This window comes from Centropristis striata, chromosome 4 (assembly GCF_030273125.1).
Source record: "Centropristis striata isolate RG_2023a ecotype Rhode Island chromosome 4, C.striata_1.0, whole genome shotgun sequence".
Lineage (NCBI taxonomy): Eukaryota > Metazoa > Chordata > Actinopteri > Perciformes > Serranidae > Centropristis > Centropristis striata.
In genome coordinates, this window is record NC_081520.1 from 18,379,353 (window position 1) to 18,400,726 (window position 21,374).

The window sequence follows — 21,374 nt, forward strand, 5'->3', positions numbered from 1 at the left end:
GTGTAATTTAAAGTTATAAGACTTTGTTTATGAGCAGTTGTGGGTTTCATGGTGGATAAGTGAGTCCTGCTGCTCCACAGCTGCTGCTTTCTCCGTCTCCACACATTTATATCTGACTCAGTCTGCAATTTGTTAACCATTAACAAGCAGAAAATCTACAGCGTAAATCAGATTAACAGACAACACAAAGTGGGCTTTGAATGGGATTCTGTCCGGAGAAAAAGGTGAATGTGTTTGTGATAACAAGGTGATTTTGTTATCTGAAAGTTTTAAATGTTTCTGAGGTTCAGCTTGGATAAAAAGGCTCCAAAGGACCAGCCTGGTGCCTTCACTGCTGTCATGTGTCCAACATCTGAAGGGAAAGCTATTAAGGATTAACTGAAGTGACGTTGCAGGAGGTTTTTACCCAGTGAGTCAGTGGAGAAGTTAATATAGAGAAGCATGTAGACACTTAGAAAGCGAGTAATATAATGCTGCACTGTTTAAAAGGTGTTTAGTCTAAAAACCAGATCAAACAGTAAATCTGAGGGAAATTATCTTGCTGCATGGACAGATAATTTACCTTGACAAGATTTCTTAAATTAAGATTATTAAATCTAGGAATAAGCATGTTGAACGCTTGAAATAAGAAATGAACTCTTAAAACAAGATAAATTAAAGCTGCCAGCAGTGATGAACTGGCCCAAGCAGAGTGACCTGATGATTATTTGTTTCTTACGAAGATAAAAAAAAGTTTAGATTTAGAAGTGTTAAATCATTTATCTTGTTTTAAGAGTTAATTTCTTATTTTAAGCGTTCAACATGCTTATATCTAGATTTAATAATCTTAATTTAAGAAATCTTGTCAAGGTAAATTATCTGCCCATGAAGCAAGATCATTTCCCTCAGATTTACTGTTTTATCTGGTTTTTAGACTAAACACCTTTTTTGCAGTGTGTGGACGGCAGCAGTTAAATGCATTTTAGATTTTAAAAATCAATAAAGGTTTAAGTGTACGCTTTATTTAGAGTTTTATTACTGCTTTTCCTTGCTGTCACACAGCTTTTTGACAGGAAAGTGAAGTCGTTTTCTGGCCAGACTCCTTTGACAAAAACAGTCGTTTTATTTTGCAGAACACAGGAGTTTCTTTTTTACCGCTGCCTTGATCGGTTCGTCTGTTTGTGTTATTGTGTGACTTTAGTGAACTAACCCTTTAAAACACAAAAGTCACACAATAACACAAACAGACGAACCGATCGAGGCAGCGGTAAAAAAGAAACTCCTGTCTTCTGCAAAATAAAACGACGAAATGTTTTTGTCCAAGGAATCTGGTATTCATATTTGCAACATGTAAAATTCTGTGTTTTGAAACACAATTTTCAAGATCAGATTTTATGTTTTCCTTTGTTTCTTTTGGGTTGAACATTTTTATCAAGTAAGTCAAAGTTAAAAATTAATTATCAGGACATATAGATGAGGTAACGCTGAAAAAACTGATACCAACATGGCATGGTGAAGATTTTTTAACAGATTTTTTAAAGGACCATATCGCCAAAGATTTCAGAGGGTTAAAAGCAACAAAAGAATGATTTGATAATTTCACTATTGAGCTCTGCAGGACAGTGATGATTGAATAAATATATTGATGTATAGTTTCTTATGTCTCTGGTAGATCAAACACTGACAGTGGATCAGAACCTCATACATTCTCACTTCAAAGAATCTTTAACAACAATCTCCTTGTTGTCCGTGTTTCCCTCCCTAAAGTCTTTCAATGACCTTTAACCTCATCTGTCTTCTTGAAAAAGACTTTTTGTCCGTTCTCCCGTGTCCTTCTTTAGAGTCTTTTTATGAAACACGTATAAAAATATCTGTACATCACGTTGCTCTTCCTTCACAGCTCGCAGCGGTTGTCCTCCGTCTTGTAGCGGTCCATGATGCTGAGGACGTCGTCCATGATGGAGGGGCCCAGGTCCAGGTCCAGGCCCACCATGGACTCGGAGTGTGTGACCCCGGAGGAGAGCGTGAGGCCGGCCGGGTGGAAGGCGCCGCAGGGCGACTCGCTGCGTTCGCTCCTCAGATCCTCGTTGCTCAGACCGGCGTCGGAGTCCAGACTGAGGCCCCGGGGGACGTCCAGAGGCCCGCAGGTCTCCGACATGGAGTCCTCGGAGGAGGCCTCGGAGAAGGAGCCGGAGGAGGGGACCAGCCTGCGGAGGGCGGGGGAGATAGAGATGTCGCGGCAGGGCTCAGACGCCAGCCGGCCCACCACGCCGTTCTCAAAGAGCTGGCGCTGGTCGTCCACGTGGCCATTGGCGTGTCTGTGACTCGAGTCTTCACGCTGATGATGATGATGATGGTGGAGCAGGAAGTGGTTCTGCTGGGAGGGGGGCAGAGACGGAGGGGAGGGGTCGTCCAGGTGGAGGCGTGGCGGTTTGGGCGGAGCCTGTTCATGGGCGATGAAGACGGGCATGGAGATGGTGGTCTTCAGCAGGCCGGTGGCGTCGTGCTGGTAGTGGTAGCCTTTGTAGGCGTAGCTGTTGGCGTCCTCTCGGTCGTCCAGACGGCGCTCCACGCTGTGGGAGCGTCCGTCCTGTGTCCGACTCAGAGCCGGCAGCATGTCCATCTTCCCCTGCAGGAAGCCAACGTCCCCGAACATGTCGCCCTCGCCTTCCGGCCCCACGTGGGCGCTGTGACGCACGTCGCCCAGCGGCGGGCTGATCATGTCACCTGACAGGACGTCACGCAGCCGCAGCCTCTTTCCCTTCTTGGGAGTCGTAGTTTTTAGGTACATCGGCGTCTTTGCTGGCATTTTGATTCTGACGGAGAGGTGATTATCGTGTCTTTAGGTTCTCTCGCTGGCAGCCGCGAAGTTCTCACAGTGAGTAAACGAACAGCTCGAAAAGCAAACTCTCTTGATAGAAGCTCTTTTTTTTGTCTCTTTCCGCTCCCAGCAGAGATCCAGTCTTCCCCAAGCGACTAGACAAATATTTAGGTCGGTCAGTGTAGCGATAGCAACCCCGTGGATCACGCTGTCATGTGACTCTGGGGAGCAGAGGAGGAGGAGGAGGAAGGCCTTGACCTCAGATCAGCTCCTTGTGTCTTTCCCTCATACACAGAAAAGCCATATCCAAGCAAACACTCTTTAAATCACACACTCTCTGGTCTTTATCCTCCTCAGACAGAAGGAGAGAGGGATCTGATCTCCTCCGGCCTCGGGTCACTCCGCACAAACTTCAGGAATGTGGCATCAAAACGCCGGAGATCTGTGAGGAGACACAAGAGAGGAGAAAGAGTCACAAAGAGGCGAGGGAGGAAAGGAGAAGGGGAGATGGATGGGGCGAAGGGAGGAGGTGGGAGGAGGCTGGAGGAGGTGGGGGAGGCCGGGGGAGAGAGGAATGAAGGCGGGAGCAGATTTACAACCTTCCTTTCAGTGAGGACACATGATGAGAAACACTGTGTGTTTGCTGAGAGTTCCTCTTTCTGTTACAGTGACTCAGTTCAACAATCAGTGCAGAAGATTGGTCACGCATTCCCAAAAGACCCTCAGCTTCGTTTGTGGAAACACAAATTACTGCATGGAAACTGTTTGGTTTAACCCATTTAAGCCGTGAAAGCATTACCGCATTCTACCATTAGAACCGGGGGCGCTGTTGTGTTATTCTACCATTAAAACCGGGAAATCGGATATGTCGTTTTGTAGTATTTGTAGTTTTTTAAACCTATTTTTGGTCTCTTGGCCGATGAAATGCATCAGATTACATGTGGGAGTGTCGCAATGCAACACGTTGATTTAAAAAAAAAAAAACTTTATTGAAGGTTTGGACAAATAAACTCAACTTCTCATGAAAGCCACATATAGGTATAAGCTCTCAAAAACTTTTTGAATTTCATTTTTATCTGCTCCAGAGGCTGAAAAATTGATTATTTTGTAGAAGCGTTGACACTTTTGTTGAATTTCCAGAAAAACTTCAGGTTTTAGGGGGTTATTTTAAAATCTCCCAGAAGTTTTCCAGGCATTTTTTCCAGGCGTTTTAGGCCTAAATGGGCTAAAAGCAACGAGTCGCCTGTTATCAGTGAAACATCTTAAAGTCTCTTTCCTGAGACGGTGAATTATGGGGGTCTGGCCTGAGGACTCTGTGATCCTGTGATCCATCACCAGCCCAAATATCCCAAATATCCCTTCAGCTTTTAACTCTTTAAACATAAAGAAGTGCTCTGTTTGAGGTTCAGAGGTGACGTCATAAAATGTAAAGAATGCAACGCCTGTCTGTTCAGTTTCTTTTAATGCTTTAATACTTTTATATCTCTATTATCAAAAGCTACATCCAAAAAAAATGCTATATTCCAAGTAAAATAGAATTGTGATTAAAAATCACTTATCATTGCAGGTCAAAACATTTTGTTTGAAAATCCAAAACTTGTGTTTGCTCTTGGGCTGAACTGTGTGCAGGACTGACGCTGAAAATGTTATTAATTAACTAAAATACATTAATACATGTATATATAATTTGTTTTTTTAATGCAACCTGAACAAGAACCCTGACAAAATTATTTTAAAAAACCCAACATGAAACAATATTTAAATATATTAAAAATGAATAAATAGAAAAAAATGAATAGGTAAAAAAAAAAGAAAATTATAAAGTTATAAAATTAACAAAAAAAAATTATATAAATACATATATATATATGAGCCCTTTAAAGGATTTCAGACTCATCCCTCTAAAGTTTGTGCAGCCTCCCTTCTAATGTGCGTTAAAATGGAAGAAAGCACTTTTCACTTTTTATAGCCTGAGGAAGCATTTTGTCTTTAAATTGTTTACAGAAAACCTCATAAATCAAATATGAAGTTCCGATAAAGCGTTTTGTACAACAAAACAAAGTTATTTCATCAGTAATACAGTTTTTTTGTGATATAACCTTCAGATCTTGTTGCTGTATTTATGTCTGTGCAGATTAAAGCTTCCTTGATGAATGCTCACTAATGTTTAAAGAATAAGAGAAACAGCTTTATATCAGTGTGTGATGATGTTTGTCTTTGAGTGTTTACAGAGATGCACTGAGGAATGTGTGTAAAACTATAACTTATGTTTGTCCCGTTTGTCTCTGGAAGTCTATTTTATCCCAAAATAATAATAACAATAATAATAAATTACTTTTTTTTAAAAGTTCAAAAAAATTTTCAGCCAGAAACAGCAACAAAATAATATTCTTGTCTCCATCGAGTCACTGCGGCATCTGAAACATTCCTGTGAAAGTTCACAGTTTAAATTCTTATTGGTGTGAAGTTCACAGTAACAAACTGTCGTGGAAGAAGTACTCTCTTCTTTTTCTTACCACAAATACTGCAAATACTTTGGTAGAAGTGAAAAGTTCTGCTTTAGAGGACGACATGGGAATAGATTCCCATCCCGTCCCAGTCCAAAATACCTTTACCAAAGGGTACAAAAACATTAAAAAGCCCTTTTAGTTCTTCTAAATGAGGCCAGCTACTAGATCTCTGTTTCTGGAGTCTGTGCATGATCATATTTGTTTATATATAAAAATTGACCAACTATTTAATATGATTCCCATAATAAGAACTGACTCTAATCCCACAGGACTCTTGAAAAATGTCTGCCTCTATCCTGCATATAAACACTTAGTGAAAGTATTAGCATCCCAAAACAAAATAGAAAGTACTTATTAAGCACATCTTATAATGTCAGAATACACTTTACAACATTATGTGATATATAGGTGAGGAGGAGCCTGGTCCTCCTGCTGGTCGTTATCAGGTAAACTACTTTGCAAACTATCTTTTACTTAACAAGGAGTTTTTTGCCCTCACCTTACAGAAGTGGTTTTGTAGCATAATTCTAATGAAACTGTGTCCATTTAACTAATGCAAGGCTTCCACCAAAAGATGTCCCCAGTCCCAGACTAAAAGCTGAAAGTCTTTAGTAAATATAGGAGTTTTACTGGAGTCACGGCGCTCCGTCATCTCCATGGTTAAGTTTAAGGCAGTAATCTGCTCTGTTTCATATCAGTCTTTTCCTAGTCTTGGATTTGTCGCAGTGGTGTAACACAACATGGTTTGATTCATAATGATTTTGGTTATTATCAAGAATGTTTCCATGACTGTAGATGTAAAAATGACCAAAAAAGGACACAAATTTATCAAAAAAGACACAACATGTTTAAAAATAGATGTAAAATCATCAAAAAAGACACAAAATGACCAAAATAGATGTTAAAATGGCTAAAAAAAGACACAAAATGACAAAAAATAGATGTAAAATGGGTTTGGATCATATCAAACGTGTTTGATGTTATCTCAAGTCTCAGTGACGTAACACAATCACCAACCAATAGATGAGCGGGGGAAAGGTCCCCGGTTCCAGACCGGCCAGTAAAACCACTTCCACAGGAAAAAGGAACATCACAATAATGCCTCAATAAAAATATAGTGATGTCATATATTTAGATGTTTCTTAGTAAAGAGAACAGTAAGGAGACCCAGTTAAAATGTATCAATTAATGTATACATAAATAAGTAATAAATAAGCCATGATTCATGTATGATTAACTAAATGAAAGTTGATAAAGTTGATAAATATAATTATTACATTAAACGCATTATAATTAAATAGGACATAAATGTATATCATGAATTCATTTCTAAATGTCCCTTTCCTTTATTCTTCCTTATTTCTATTTTGACTGTAAAATAGTCACCTTTTCATGTGATAAAAACAGAAACCCCTTTTTCAGCTTTGTGAAAGGATCATTTTGTGGCGTCTTCTCTTCTTTTTGTTGTTGTTTTTTTCAACACAAACCACTGAGTCACACACTAGAGCAGCTGGAGCCAAAAGCTGCTTCTCCTCCATTTAGTCAGTTTTTACTAAGAGCATGATGGGGGAAAAAACTGCTAAAAGAATCTAGTTGTAGTCTTGTAAATAATTTCCCTGCTAGATTGACAGTCTGTCTAAAATCTCAGTGTGAGACTAGAAACTCTAAACACTTGTCTTTAGATGTGAGCAGGTGGGACACCAGAGTTTTCTAGAGTATTTTCCAAATCTTTTCAAAGTCTTCTGATGTATAGGAAGCATAAACGTAACCACTTAATTTTCAGCAAGTGCTCATTGAATGGGCTGATAATAATCTTGGAGCAGGTCTTAATCGACAGTTCAGTCATTGTAATCTGAAACGAGTGCTGTGATTGTTTTCTGGGACAAACTCTCGTCAGTTTCAGTGGATATCACAGATTTTTGCAGCTCTTTCACAGGAAGCACTTTGTAAACTAAAAGACAAACTGTCAGCGGTCCAGAGTTACATGTTATAAAAGGAGGAGTCTTTTCTCTCAGCAGCATGTTGAGCTCAACAGATTTTCAAGTGTAGCTGAATGACGTCAGACGCCCTGGAGACGTTATTTCAATCATGTTTTCTCTAAATGTTGCTAAAACTGACTCCAAGACACAAGCTGAAATTATAAAAGTGCAGTCCAGTTGTTCAAGTTGCAAAGCTGTCATTGGAAGCAGAACTAACAGAGTATTAGTCTCATGGATAAAAACAAAGCTGGTAGATAAAAAAAACCTCATGACCGGAACAAACTTGTTTTTCAGGGCTGTAATGAAAGTAGATGATCATATTATCGAAAACTTGATCAGTAAGTTAAATGTTATTATTCTGTGTTTCTAACAGACGGTTTGTTGTCATTCACCAAAACACTGAACACTGAAGAAAGACGAAAGTGTATTTATGTCTACACTTATGTTTCAGGTACTTTTGACAATTTTAATCAAACTCTTGTGATGTAGTATTAGTGAAAGAGTCGCTGTAAATCAGCTAATATTATGTTTTTAAAGGTAAATAAACTTCCGAGTACGAACACTTGGATAGCCAATTTACTCGTTTATTTAATGTTTCCTCTGTGTGTGAAAATATGCAGTGAAATGACAATTATACTATAATATTATTATATTATAATATTATACTACTAAAATAATACTTTAAAATTCAACTGAGGTTTTTTGCCATTTAAGACAAAATATATTTTACTTTCACTTTAAAAAAAAAAAATGAAACATGCCTTTTACATATACTTAACTACCTCAGTAATAAAATATGTATATATAATTTTTATTTTTTTTCAATTTTCCAACAAGATAAACTAGATCACTCATGTTTAAAACGACTTCCTCTTTTATGGCAATAGAGTGAAATTTGAGGCCGCGCCCTTTGATAAAAAAGTTAAAAGCTTCGCAATTTATCTTTGTACATGTTTTATGAGTGGACTGACCAAATTTGAAGCCGGTCTGAAACCCATATCAGTTTTTGAGAAGCACAAGCTCCTAATTTTTTCCTCCAAAGTGATAAAATAAGAAAAAGAAGAAGAAGAAAAATAATCCTTGTGGATACATTAGGTCCCTCACTGACTGAGTCAGTGCTCGGGCCCTAAAAAGTTCTTCAACTTGACGTCTTTTTTCACAGAGGACGCTAACAGCGTCATTATATGGAGCAGAAAATGCTTCTGGACTAAAAATAACAAAGCGAGACCTTTTTTCTTTCATGTTCAGATGTTCTTTAGTGAAATATAATGAAGAGCAAATAACATAAAGCCTGTGCGTTAATGCCGAGGTTCCACATTTCTGGCTAAGATAACAAACTCTGACATAATCAAGTACGTTAGCTCTGCTCCTAGAGCATCTTGGGAAATGAAGTCTTTTTTAAATGTATATCCAAATCAATTAAATGAAATGTCTCTTTTTAATCACACATTACACACATGAACTGTTTTTAATAATATTACTGTTAGCTTATATTTTAACCTGTATTAACTTATTAATTATTTTATTCAGACAAATAAATTCTTAACATTATGCTGCTGAACAACAACCTGCTGCCAGCACAGAAGTCACTAAAAACATTTCATATCTAAATATCTGTGGTCTGCACAAACGTACAATGCCAACAATTTGTTTTCTCTCCATCTGACTGTAACAACATCTGAGCCACAGATATATTAAAGATGAAATCTGAAACACTTCAGTCCAATTTAAACCACCGAGAGTCATTAACTTGTCAACATAAAGAAAAATTTATGAAGAAGCAGAAATCCAAAACCAAGAAGTGGAACAAAAGAATCAAACAGCTGTGTTAACAAACTAGCACGTCTAATGAAGGAGGACAAGCTGCTGCTGGCTGCAATAAAACTACCAGACAACAAAAGAACGACCACAACAGAAAAATAATAATAATAATAGCAGTGAAGAAGTGAACCAGTCAGAACTGGTTGAGGGGGGCGGAGCCAGTCCTGCTGAACTGTTGAGTCAGTTTCTGTTGTATTTCCAAGATATTTCCCAGAGGTGATTCCTGTTTGACTCAGAGGGAGCTGCCTTCAGCTGTTCTTTGAAAGACATGATTCAACCAAATAAGGAAAACTGAGTCATAAATATGCAACTGTTGACGTCTGTAAGATAATAAACCACATATCTTTATCACCACTTACTATGAAACTATTAAAAGGTATAATATGTTAACTTTTTCCACATTAAAAACGTCCAAAAATGATTTGTAAACCAGGCAAATGTGTCATTTTGATCAAGGTAACATGACAGCGCTGTGGTCATACATTCACTTTTCATCCATTTTCAAGAAACATTTTTATGATGCACTTTTTAAATTTTGGTTGTTTTTAACTCATGACAAACTTGTTTTTCAAGGCTGATTTCATGATGATTGCATGAAAGTAGACGATCATTTTATCGAAAAGTTGATCAGGGAAGTTAAATGTTACAGTTTGTTGTCATTCACCAAGAAACTGAACACTGAAGAAAGATAAAAGTGTGTTTATGTTTACATTTATGTTTCAGGTACTTTTGACAGTTTTAATCAAACTCATGTGACGCAGTAGTAGTGAAAGAGACGTCTGTAAATCAGCTAATTTATGTTTTTAAAGGTATATAAACTTCCCAGTACGAACACTTGGATAGCATAATATGTCAACTTTTTCCACATTAAAATGTCCAAAAATGATTTGTAAACCAGGCAAATCTGTCATTTTGATCAAGGTAACATGAGCATGAATCAGCGCTGTGGTTGTCTGCCAGAAGCTGTAATAAATTCACTTTTCATACATTTTTAAGACACATTCTTATGATGCACTTTTTAGATTTTGGTTGTTTTTAACTCTTTATTTAAACCGAATAATTTATTTTAGCAAACGTTAGCAGCAGCTCATCCAGCTGCCCCTCTGGGACCAAACAGCATCGGAGAAACACAAATGTTTAACGTCAAACTGCTTCCTTCTGTGTTCTTAATGTGCAGGTATGTTTGTTTTATAGAGGAGGAGACCTCTGAGGATAATTTATACATTATGTGTTTCAGGACAAATACGCAAACAGTAATAAATAGACGTTAGGCCATGAATTAGATGTTCCATCTCACTTATAGAGAAGCAAAAGATCTTGAAATGGTTTTAGTTAGTAGATTCAAAATAGCTGGGAGGAAAACTGATTGAAGTGAGTTCTTGTTTGTACTGAGTAAACTAGAGCTGAAACAATTCATCAACTGCTAGCTCTACAGAAAATAATGAATTATTTTAAAGATTTGATTCTCAAGTAGTAATCTCAGTCCCTAACTAGATGTCCTTGATAAAATCAAATTCTACATATTGCTAATTTAAATGGACATGTCTGAACCTTTACAGTCTCTGGTCCTAACCCTGTGTCAGATTAGACATTTCTGGCTTTGTTAATCTATATGACACACATTTTGGCAAAGGTTTGACATTATGAAATTAATCAATATTTATCAATGATCATAACTGATGTTGGTTAAAACCATTAACTCAGTGAAAGTGAAAAAAAAAATGAATATAGAATTGTACGGCAGTTTCTTCAAGCAGGATTTTTTGTTATCTGAGTAATTTCTCTTAATCATCATATCTTGATACACAGTTATATAATCTACACTGTAAAAAAAATCTGTTTAATTTTCGGTAAAATACCAGCAGCTGGGTTGCCAGAATTTCAATGTTTTATTTTAGCCCCAGTTCTGATGCTATTTGACAGTGTTTTATTGTAATTTCGACAAACATTTTTTACAGTGTAACTCCTGATAACAAGGAGCATAATATACAAATGTCTAAAATATAATGCACATGTGAATGTACTTTTATTTTTCTCTATAATTTCAATTAAAGCTTAGTTTTCATTTTGAACTTCTTAATTAAATAAGAAAATACTCATACTTCATTTGTCAAGTATTTAATTAACATATAAGCGTTATCATAGAGATTTTGAATTAAAATACCAGAAAACATATTGTGACATTGTTATCAAGATATAAATTGACTTATATTGTGAATGAAGATTTTGGCCATACTGTTGGGCTCTAACACACTGTAAAAAAATACAACAACTGTTGTTTTCACGGTAAAAAACCAGCAGCTGTGGTTGCCAGAACTTTACCGTAATAAATACGGTGCAACTTTTTCTAATATTACGGTAAAATTATATTAGCATTGTTGATTTCACGTTTAAGATTGTCATTTTATTCCATATTTTACTGTATAAATAAAAAGTTTTTCCATCAATAGAAACGCTGTTCTGCCGTATAATTGATAAGAAAATACTATATAGAAATATAAATGCTGCATAAATTAAAGATTTTACCATTAAATATTACAGTATATTTGTTAGAGATATGCTGTTTAGTACATTTAACAGTAAGCAAAAGTATTTTTACAAAAAGTAAATGCAAAAATTACAGTGATACATATATATATATATATATATATATATATATATATACTGTTTTGGCTGATCTCGCCCAATGACAGCTGGGATCGGCTCCAGCCCCCCGCGACAATATACATTTACATTGTTACTGAAACTGAATTAACTCATTTATCATTTTACATCTTTTACTGTAATGGTTTAGCAGTTTTTACAGTTTTACATTTTTTTACAGTGCACAAAGTTTAAGATACTAACAACCATAAAGGAGAAAGTAGTTCAGGCAGCTATTTGGCGAGTTTCACTTGATTTTTCTGGGACGCTGCTGATGATGCAATCAGCCACAGAGGAGGCTGATCTGACATCTGTTTCTGCTCTCAGGCTCCATTTGCTGCCTACATGTGTCCTACAACAGGACAGAGCAGCACCAGAGTGCCTGTCATCTCCTAGACAAACTCATACACTGTAAAAAAAATTAAATAAAAAGTCTGTAGATTTTACCGTGAAAAACTGCTAAACCATGACAGTAAAAGACCTTAAAATGATAAATGGGTTAATTCAGTTTCAGTTACAATGAAACACCGTAAATGTATAAATCAGCCAAAACAGTTTTTTTTTTACGTTTAAAAAAAAAAATACATTACTCTACTGTAAAATACACTGGCAATATACTGTAATATATATATATAAGCCATCACTGTAATTTTTGCATTTATTTTTTGTAAAAATACTTTTTTTCTCACTTTTTAATATACTAATCACCATATCTCTAACAAAAATATACTGTAATATTTAATGGCAAAATCTTTAATTTATGCAGCATTTATAAAGTATTTTCTGGCAATTATATGGCAGAACAGCATTTCTTTTGATGGAAAAACTTTTTATTTTTTTACGGTAAAATATGGAATAAAATAACCATAAACGTGAAATCAACAGTGCTAATATCATTTTACCGTAATATTAGAAAAAGTTGTACCGTATTTATTATGGTAAAGTTCTGGCAACTACAGCTGCCATTTTTTTAACCATAAAATCAACATTTTTATCTTTTTTTACAGTGTAACGACGCTCCTATCATTGTCCGGATCCTCCGCAGTCTCTTGCGTCATGCGTAATTGCGCACAGCAGGCGATTGTTGACACAAAAAAGCCTTTTGCTTCTCTGATAATCTGTTTGTTTTTACCATAAAAAATAAAGCTGATTTTGTCTAGTTGATATGGCTGTTTTTACCAGAGAGGCTCCACTAGATTATATCTCATGTCTGTGATCTAGATTAGCCCAGACACCATGAGATTAACTTCCACTGATTAACTTCAGATTCATAAAAAAACAACATTGTGAGGCAATATCATTGAGTCACCTAAAACTGTGATTCATGTCTCACAGGGCGGTGAAAAACTGGTTTTCACCAACATATCTCTCTTTTTCCCCCTCACTTAGCTTCATGAGACTAAAAAAAACACTGCTGAAATGCAAAAATAGCAGCGGTGGAGAAAGAATTCAGATCATTTACTGAAGTAAAAGAAATGAGAAAAATCCTCCATTACAATAACCAGTCCTGCCTTGAAATGTTACCTCGGTAAAAGTAATCAAATAATTATTTCAGATCTACAATATTTTACAAGTTCTTCGTATTTTTTTCTATGCAAACATCAAGGGCTGTCCAATAGTTGCAGTTGACTGAAACTACAATAAATTCCTTTTAATTGTAGTGGAGTATAAAGTAGCAGGGAAAGAAAATACTCAAGTAGAACTACCTCAGGCTTCTGAATACTTGACTTAATGTATTTTTTATATTCCGCCAGTGAAAAATAAGACATAAAAAGACAGTGCGTGAGTTCAGGAGCAAACCCAAAATCCCTCCTCCCTCTCTCTCTCTTTCTCTCTCTCTCTCTCTCTCTCTCTCTCTCTCTCTCTCTCTTTATTTCCCTCCGTTATGCAACTGCAGCTCTGAGATCATCCCTGTCCTCCTGGAGACTCTCACCGGGTCACTGATCGGTACAAGTGGAACAAATCTGCCTCTTTCTAGTCTAATCCAGTCACTGATACAGCACAGCTATTTCTAATCAGGTCAATATACATGAAGGCTGCGATCAAATGCTTAATATTGACCCTCACAAACCTTCTTACACCGTGTAGCTTGATAGAAGTGGTGTAATATAATAAGATGTGTAACAAAGTGTGCAGCTGGAGCACTTCCACTTCCAGTTCTTTGGCAACAGTGAGGAGTTTATTCCTGGAGCACTGCAGGTATCTGACTCACTGCATGCATGGGTCAAATTGTGAAATATCGCCCCCTCCATCACTGATGTTTGGTGAATTTCCCTGCTTCTGTAACACTTAATCTGCTTAAAAATTAATCACAACCTGGATTTGGACCATTAAAGCAACACATATTCTTATAAAGACTGTAGGAACAAAAAACCTGCATCATATTCATGTTACTTCAAATTTAAACAGGTGATGTTATTTAATGGAACCTTTGATTGTCTAAAAAGTGAAATAAAACCAAGAAAATGTAGGATTTTCTCCACAAATCAAAAGGAGTGTGAAGCCCAGTGAAGCCGGGTTATTGTGTAAACAAATAAAATACTACACTCGTCACTTTTCCCTCTTTTTGTCATTCACATAATAGAAACAGAAGGTCTATTCAACAGGTAGGCAGCTGCCACCGACTGACGGACCTCTGACCACGTTTAAAAACCGTGGGGAAAAAAGACCTGAAATTAGCCCAAAATAAAGTGATATTTACCTCCAGGATGAAAGGTCGTTTTCTTGTCTTGTGTAAATAAAATCTCAGTAGTTTGTTGGTAAAATCCAGCTGAGCTCCAGGCAGGTAAACCTCTTAGTGGCGGGCTGTTGGAGGCTCTGGAGCGCTCTGGACGGAGACAGACAGAAAGAGGATCAGCTTCTCACACAAGGAGCGCCGTCACACCACTTCCGGCTAGGAATTTCAAATTAAGATTCTTGGGTCCATCCACTAGGGAGGACACATTTTATGGGACAAGAAAAAGAAAAAAAAGAAAAACACAATTCAGTTTCCAACCTGAATCTTACCTTACCTCAAAAACAAGGTAAGGTAAACAAACAAGAATATATATAGGATATTTCTCTTTTACTGGTTTATAAATCTCTTAATGGTCTTAGTCCAGCCTATTTATCTGATTTCCTTTTATCCTATGAACCCTGGAGGACCCTCAGGTCTTCTGGCCTTTTAATAAAACCAAAAGTTAGAACAAAAACCCTGCGGTGAGGTGCCGTTTTCTCTCTGTGGTCCACGTTGTTGGAACAGCCTCCCTGAAGACCTGAGGCCAGAGACTGTTCATATAAAAACAAGAAAATATGTAGCCTTTTAACAATATTGTTATTATTTTTAATTTTATATAAAATAATGGATGAATAAAGATGCTGAATAATGGTTTTAGCACATTATAAACAGTAAGTAATTTATTTTTATTTAGTATTTTTATTTTTAAATGTATTTATTTATCTTTTAATAGATTTATAACAATTCAGTTGACTAGGGGAATACTTTAATCTTTTTTCATGTCATGGGGTTATAAAGTAGCATAAAATAGAAATACTCAAGAAAAGAAGTAGTATGTCAAAATTACTTTTTTTTTATTTTTTATTTTTTACCTAATGCAGTTGTTGAATAAATTAACTGCGTTACATTTCATCACTGCTAAAATGAAAAATAGCAGCACATGCATTGCATTTCCAAATATAAACAAGACGTTTTATTTTGAAAGGAAGACATTCTTAGCTTCCGGATATCACTTATGGGGCATAAATTAACCATTAAACCATAAATCTTTAGATCAGTGTGGGATAATTAAACCATCAGAAGTGCTTTGATAAATAGGAGAAACCCTGAAGAAGAAGAAGAAGAAGAAGAAGAAGAAGAAGAAGAAGAAGAAGAAGAAGAGTACCTTATGATCAACACATGTGAAGCTATTAAAGGTTGAGGTTAAAGGGTGAAAAATAATATTTATATAACTTATTCAGTACAGGGTTAACCCGTTTTTCAGATTGTTTCAGTTTTTAGTTTGTTTTTTTAATGTCATAATTAAAGTTGCATTATTTCCAATGGTGCTTCTGTTTCCATCTGCTCTGCAAGTGAAACTGCTGCATCATGGCCACCTGGCCTCCTCCTCCAGCCAATCGGGGAGCTGTCTTACTGTTGATCTCTCGCTGTGACAGACGATGTGGAGATGATGAAGACTCTGTTCTTTAATTTGATTAGCAGCAGGCTGTCGCTCCAACAGCCAAAGCAGTGTGGCCTGATTTAAAAACCAGGAACAGTCACAGGTCACTCAGCAGGCGTTGTTTATTGTTCATACAGAGAGCAGCCAACAAGAGCATTGAGCTGACTTTTAGTCAGTTGAGTAAGGCTTCATTCAGCTCTGCAATCTGCAGCTTGCAGCTCTGCACTACAGGAGTTATTTTAATGCTTTTTAAAGCTGCATGGGGCCAAAACAAAACTGCAACAGAGCAGAGCATTTTTGAACATTAAAGCATGTAAAAGTGTTCTTGGAGAAACCCAAAACACATGTATAAACCCGTTTATACTCCAAATTATTGAGCCAATAATTTGTTGTTTAGAACAAACAGTCCTCTCTCTGTGTCGTACCTGTAGCTCTTCACAGCATGTTGATTGGTCGGAACCTCCAGTTGTGCAACTCAAATGAATTACTTGGAGTCTGGCAAGATCAATTTGCAAACTTGTGATCCCATGATTCTCACCACCTATAGATCAATTGTTTGTATCCAGATGTTGACAATGTGCATGTGTGCTGATTGCAAAAAAAACCAGATCGCCCCTAAAGAAAACTGTGATCGCAAAGAAAACTAACTGGCAGAAATGAAAATACTTTCTCACAGAACTATTTCATTATTTTACTGTCCTTATGCTGTCTCTAAATTATAACAACTTGTTACTCAGGGATAGGCAAGTATAAAAAATATAATGTATAAAATAAAAAAATGTAATGTATATGTATAAAAACTATTTATAGTAACTACTTTTTTTCTTCTTTTTTTAACTTTATTTCTACGTTTTCAGTATTGGCAGCACACCGACAACACAACATGTTAAAAATTAATTACAACTCTTCCAGTGACTAAAGTTTTCTCATGAATCAAGCCTACTTCTGATTCCTTCGGCAACCAGCGACTAGGGGCCTGCTCCACCTGCTGGTGGTTACGCAGTTTCCTTACCACTACAAAACAAAACCACTTCTCTAAGGTAAGGGCAAAATAAGTATCTGGTTAGACGTTATAAAAATTGTTTAAAAAGTAAAATAAATGCATACAAATACCTGAAAATGGAGCAGGCCCCTACTGGCCATACTTAAATCTTCTAATAACATTTGAATCGGGTGCCGTGCAAGGTAAATGTTTTGTATGACGCCACTAATTGCAAACTGCAAAAGTAAAATTATACAAACCTGTTTGTGAGAAATTAAAATGACCAATAAATGAACCTTGTTTGTGTTTGCAGCAGCAGTATCTGGGTCAACCGAGTTATAAAGTCTCTGCATTATGAGGAATAATTAGGCATTTAAATAGGCCTTTATTTTTTTACTGCTGGCTCAGTCGAGACCTGCTGGAGCATTAAGTTTTGAGGCTCATTCTGATGGTGGCCCCGACAGGCCTGGCACTGAGCCTAATTACAGGGAGCTAATGAGGATTTAACAAATGGAGAATGCAGACGTTTGCTGTTCATAGGTTAGATTGCAGACACTTCTCGTTTACAGCTCCTGTGGGATGCCTGCAAGGCAAATTAAACCCATTCCCTCTTAACTCATCCACTGGTGTGTACTTTGTGCTCGTCAGCAAAGAAAGACAGGCGTCTTTTCCGCTGAAGCAGCAGGACACAATCAAACTGCAACATGACAAACAGCATGTTACTTTCAGGGTCTCTGGAACTACTTCAGCTATGTTTCCCAAAGTGCACAGAGAATGAAGAAGAGGTCAAAACTGCAGCAAGCCAAGTCAAGTATAGTTTATTTGTCCCAACTTGGGCAATTTGGTTGCAGTCTAGGTGGATAAAAAACATAAAAACAATCAATTCCAACACACATACATACAACAGAACACGGCCTTAATATAGCTATATATCTAAAAACAAAACAAAACAAAAAACAATAGTGCACCAGAAGGCAATTCCAGGTGAAGTGTCAACCACATATGTAGGTCCCCAACATCAACATCATCATCACCATCATGGTTCAACCAGGTTCAGTTCCCTGATGGAAGTGTCGATGAATGAATATCTGTACCTGTTATTTTTCACCCTCCCAGCTGGTATCCAGACAGACTCAGAGCTGAGAGGATGGGACCGTCTCAACAGATCCTTCTAGCTTTCCTCACTACTTGCCTTTTAAATAAACAATTCACATCAACAAACTGAGTCCCCACAATCTTGCTAGCAACCTTCACAATGCCCTGTAGGGCATTTTATTTTTATGTTTAGTTCCAAGGTTGCCATACCAGCAAATGATAGAAAAGGAAATAACAGATTGGATAAAGGATCTGTAGAACAGAGTCATTAAGGTCTTATCAACTTGAAATGCAGCTAGTGTCCATGAAAACACCTGCATATCACTACTTCATGACGTGAAGACATAAAAATGAAGCAACATTGAGCCTTCCGCCATCAGTTTCCCTTTAAAGTCCTGGCTTGAAACTCCATGCCAGATTTTTTTTGACGATATTCGGCCAAGTAAAACTGGAGATAATGTCAAATATATTTAGTATAAAATATAGAACTAGATATTATCCTAATTTTACCTGTTATATGTTATATTTGCAACCTGTATTCATATTTGCAATATTTAAAATTCTGTGTTTTGAAACATACTTTTCAAGATCAGATTTGATGTTTTCCTTTGTTTCTTTTGGGTTCAACAAGTTTTTTATCAAGTAAGTCAAAGTTAAAAATTAATTATCAGGACATATATAGGTGAGGTAACGCTGAAAAAACTGATACCAACATGACATGGTGAAGATTTTTCCAGAACAGATTTTTTAACAGACATAATAGCCGAAGATTTTAGAGGGTTAAACAAAAAAGGCTGCTGGCCTTGTATTACATAGCGCTTCTGTGTTGAAATAAAATTTTAATTTGTTGTCAAACATGGTGCCAAGATGCTTCTAAGTGGTCACCACATCCACTACTTGGCCATTTGTGACTGTTCTGCTGGAGCATGCTGTCTAAAATCAATACACATATCTTTAGTTTTGGTAACATTAGGTTGAAGGAAAGCATCTTTGCAACAACAAATAAAATCATTTACAATAGGGCTGTCCTCTTTATCCTCGAGAAGGCTAACAATTACAGAATCATCCGCAAATGTATTGATGTGTCTGTTTATATGATGGCTACGACAATAATGTGTATACAAGATGTACAAGAGAGGGGAAAGAAAGACTTTATTGTCACACAATGAACTCTGGCTTGTGGCCTTCATCAGCGTCTCCAGGCAGCACATTCATGTGTGTTGTGTTGTACATTTAACTCAATCAATCAATCAATAGATCATACAGTTCAGTGCAGTTCATAGTGCTTCACAGATGACCGACAAGTTGATGAGATAGAAAAATGGAAAATTAGTTTGTGTCGGAAAAAATTAAGATACTGATGCATGCAAGTCAATAAAAATGATAAAAATAAAAAAAATAAAATGCAAATTACACATTAATGCATTCGTAATATTAATCCAAAAACAGCATATATACACTGCAAAAAAGGAGTGTCTGAAAACAAGATAAAAACACTAAATCTGAGGGAAATGATCTTGCTGCATGGAAAGATAATTTACCTTGAGAAGATTTCTTAAATTAAGATTATTAAATCTAGAAATAAGCATGTTGAACGCTTAAAATAAGAAATGAACTCTTGAAACAAGATCAATTATCTAACACTTCTAAATCTAAAGTTTTTTTTTATCTTGGTAAGAACCAAATAATTGTCAGTTCACTCTGCTTGGACCAGTTCATCGCTGCTTGCAGCTTTAATTCATCTTGTTATTAGAAACCCCTTTTTGGCAGTGTAATAGTAAAACATTAACAGGAAATATTTAACTGATACTTTTACTTCAGTAAGACTTCTTCCACCACAGCTCTGTTGTATTTGCATATCCGTCTCACAATAAAGTTTTTCTTTAGACAACAAGTGTTGCTGGAGTTTTGACCTCGTCTGTGTTCTGGTTTGGACGTTCTCTTTGAGAACAAGACAGAGATAAAAAGAACACAGTCACACACTTTATCGCTCTCACTCACACTATCACTCTCACTACTGTGAGTGTTTGAAGCCGACTGGAATGTGTAAACCAGATAAGCAGAGAATTACTGTGAATGATGTGGTTATATCACACGGTGGAGACCCATGGGTACACACACACACACACACACACACACACACACACACACACACAGATATGACATCACCTAAGTAAATCAAGATGTAATCAGTGCAGTGCGGGGTGGGTCCACATGAAATATGGGGTTACTTTTGTGTCTTTCTTACGCAATAGGAAAATACATTTGAGAGAAAACCTATTAACACAACCATCAAAGACGCTACGATAACCAAATTCAGCTCAACAGACAACAAATTAGAAAAATTCTGTATCTGCTGCGTCCTGTTCTTACCATATAAGTGCAATAATATTATAGTGCAATATATTTATATTCATATTCATTCATATATTCATATATCTAAAATACTACCTCTACATGCTACCACTCATCCTCATTCGTCTCCTTTACATACTGAGATATTTATTCTATATTCTGTATTTTGCCATTCAGCTATTTATTCTTGCTGTGATATTTTATACCTTTTATATCTCTATACCTTATTGTCCTTAAGTGTTTATGTGTTGTTGTTCTTAATTTGTTTATGCACTATGGGAGTTGCACTTTTATTTCGTTGTGCTATGTACAGTGACAATAAAGGTTATTCTATTCCATTCTATTCTATTCTAAAAGTTTTTGAACCACAATACAAAATTTTTAATCCCTTGCAATAAAACTTTTTTATTGCGGTGTTTTGCTCTCAACCCTTTTCTGTTTTGTTACATAATAAAGACACAGAAGTAACCCCATCCTCTGAGGATCCATCAGACCGTGAGCTCTCTCTCTCTCTGGGCCCCATGGCGAGGCCCCGGCCCCCCAGGTGTGGCCCCATCCTGAGACCCCCAGAGAGGCTGGCGTCTGTCCAGCTCGGAGAGAAGACAACGTGGGGGGTGGAGGTTTGCATCTGTGTGTGTCCCTGACTTAGTTTAACCCTCTGGAGTCCACAAAAGCACCGGAGCAGGACTTCTTCATGAGGTAGAAACATTCAGCAGCATGGAACCCTGCTGTCAGCTGAACTCTAAAGTTTTGGTTTTTCTACAAGTTTCCATGTCCAATTTAGTGCATCAACTCTTTTTCAGCAATGGTTAAAATCACCTAAACCAAGTGTAACATGATTTTACTTTTTTTGCAGAGATTTTGCGGTGTGTGTTTCAACATTTTTAATGCAATCTCTTCTGTTAACTGTTTCTTTTTGTGTGACTTTGGTTTTTATCTGTGTTTTTATCTGTGTTCTGTGTGTTTTTATGGGGGGGGGGGGGGGTTGTGTGTTTCTGTTTGTTGTGTTGTTGTGTTTTTTGTATGTTTTTT

At 36.8% G+C, this 21,374-nt stretch overlaps 1 protein-coding gene across 1 annotated transcript; it reads right to left on the reverse strand.

Moving 5' to 3' along the window:
• Window positions 1–1,186: 1,186 nt before the first annotated feature.
• On the reverse strand, window positions 1,187–14,807 carry zgc:154093 (uncharacterized protein LOC777623 homolog). The gene is made up of 2 exons (XM_059332081.1): window positions 14,455–14,807; window positions 1,187–3,242 (listed from the first exon to the last, which is right to left on the reverse strand). The coding sequence occupies exon 2, from the start codon at window positions 2,786–2,788 to the stop codon at window positions 1,874–1,876; it is 915 nt and encodes a 304-aa protein (XP_059188064.1). The 5' UTR covers window positions 2,789–3,242; window positions 14,455–14,807; the 3' UTR covers window positions 1,187–1,873.
• Window positions 14,808–21,374: the final 6,567 nt, after the last annotated feature.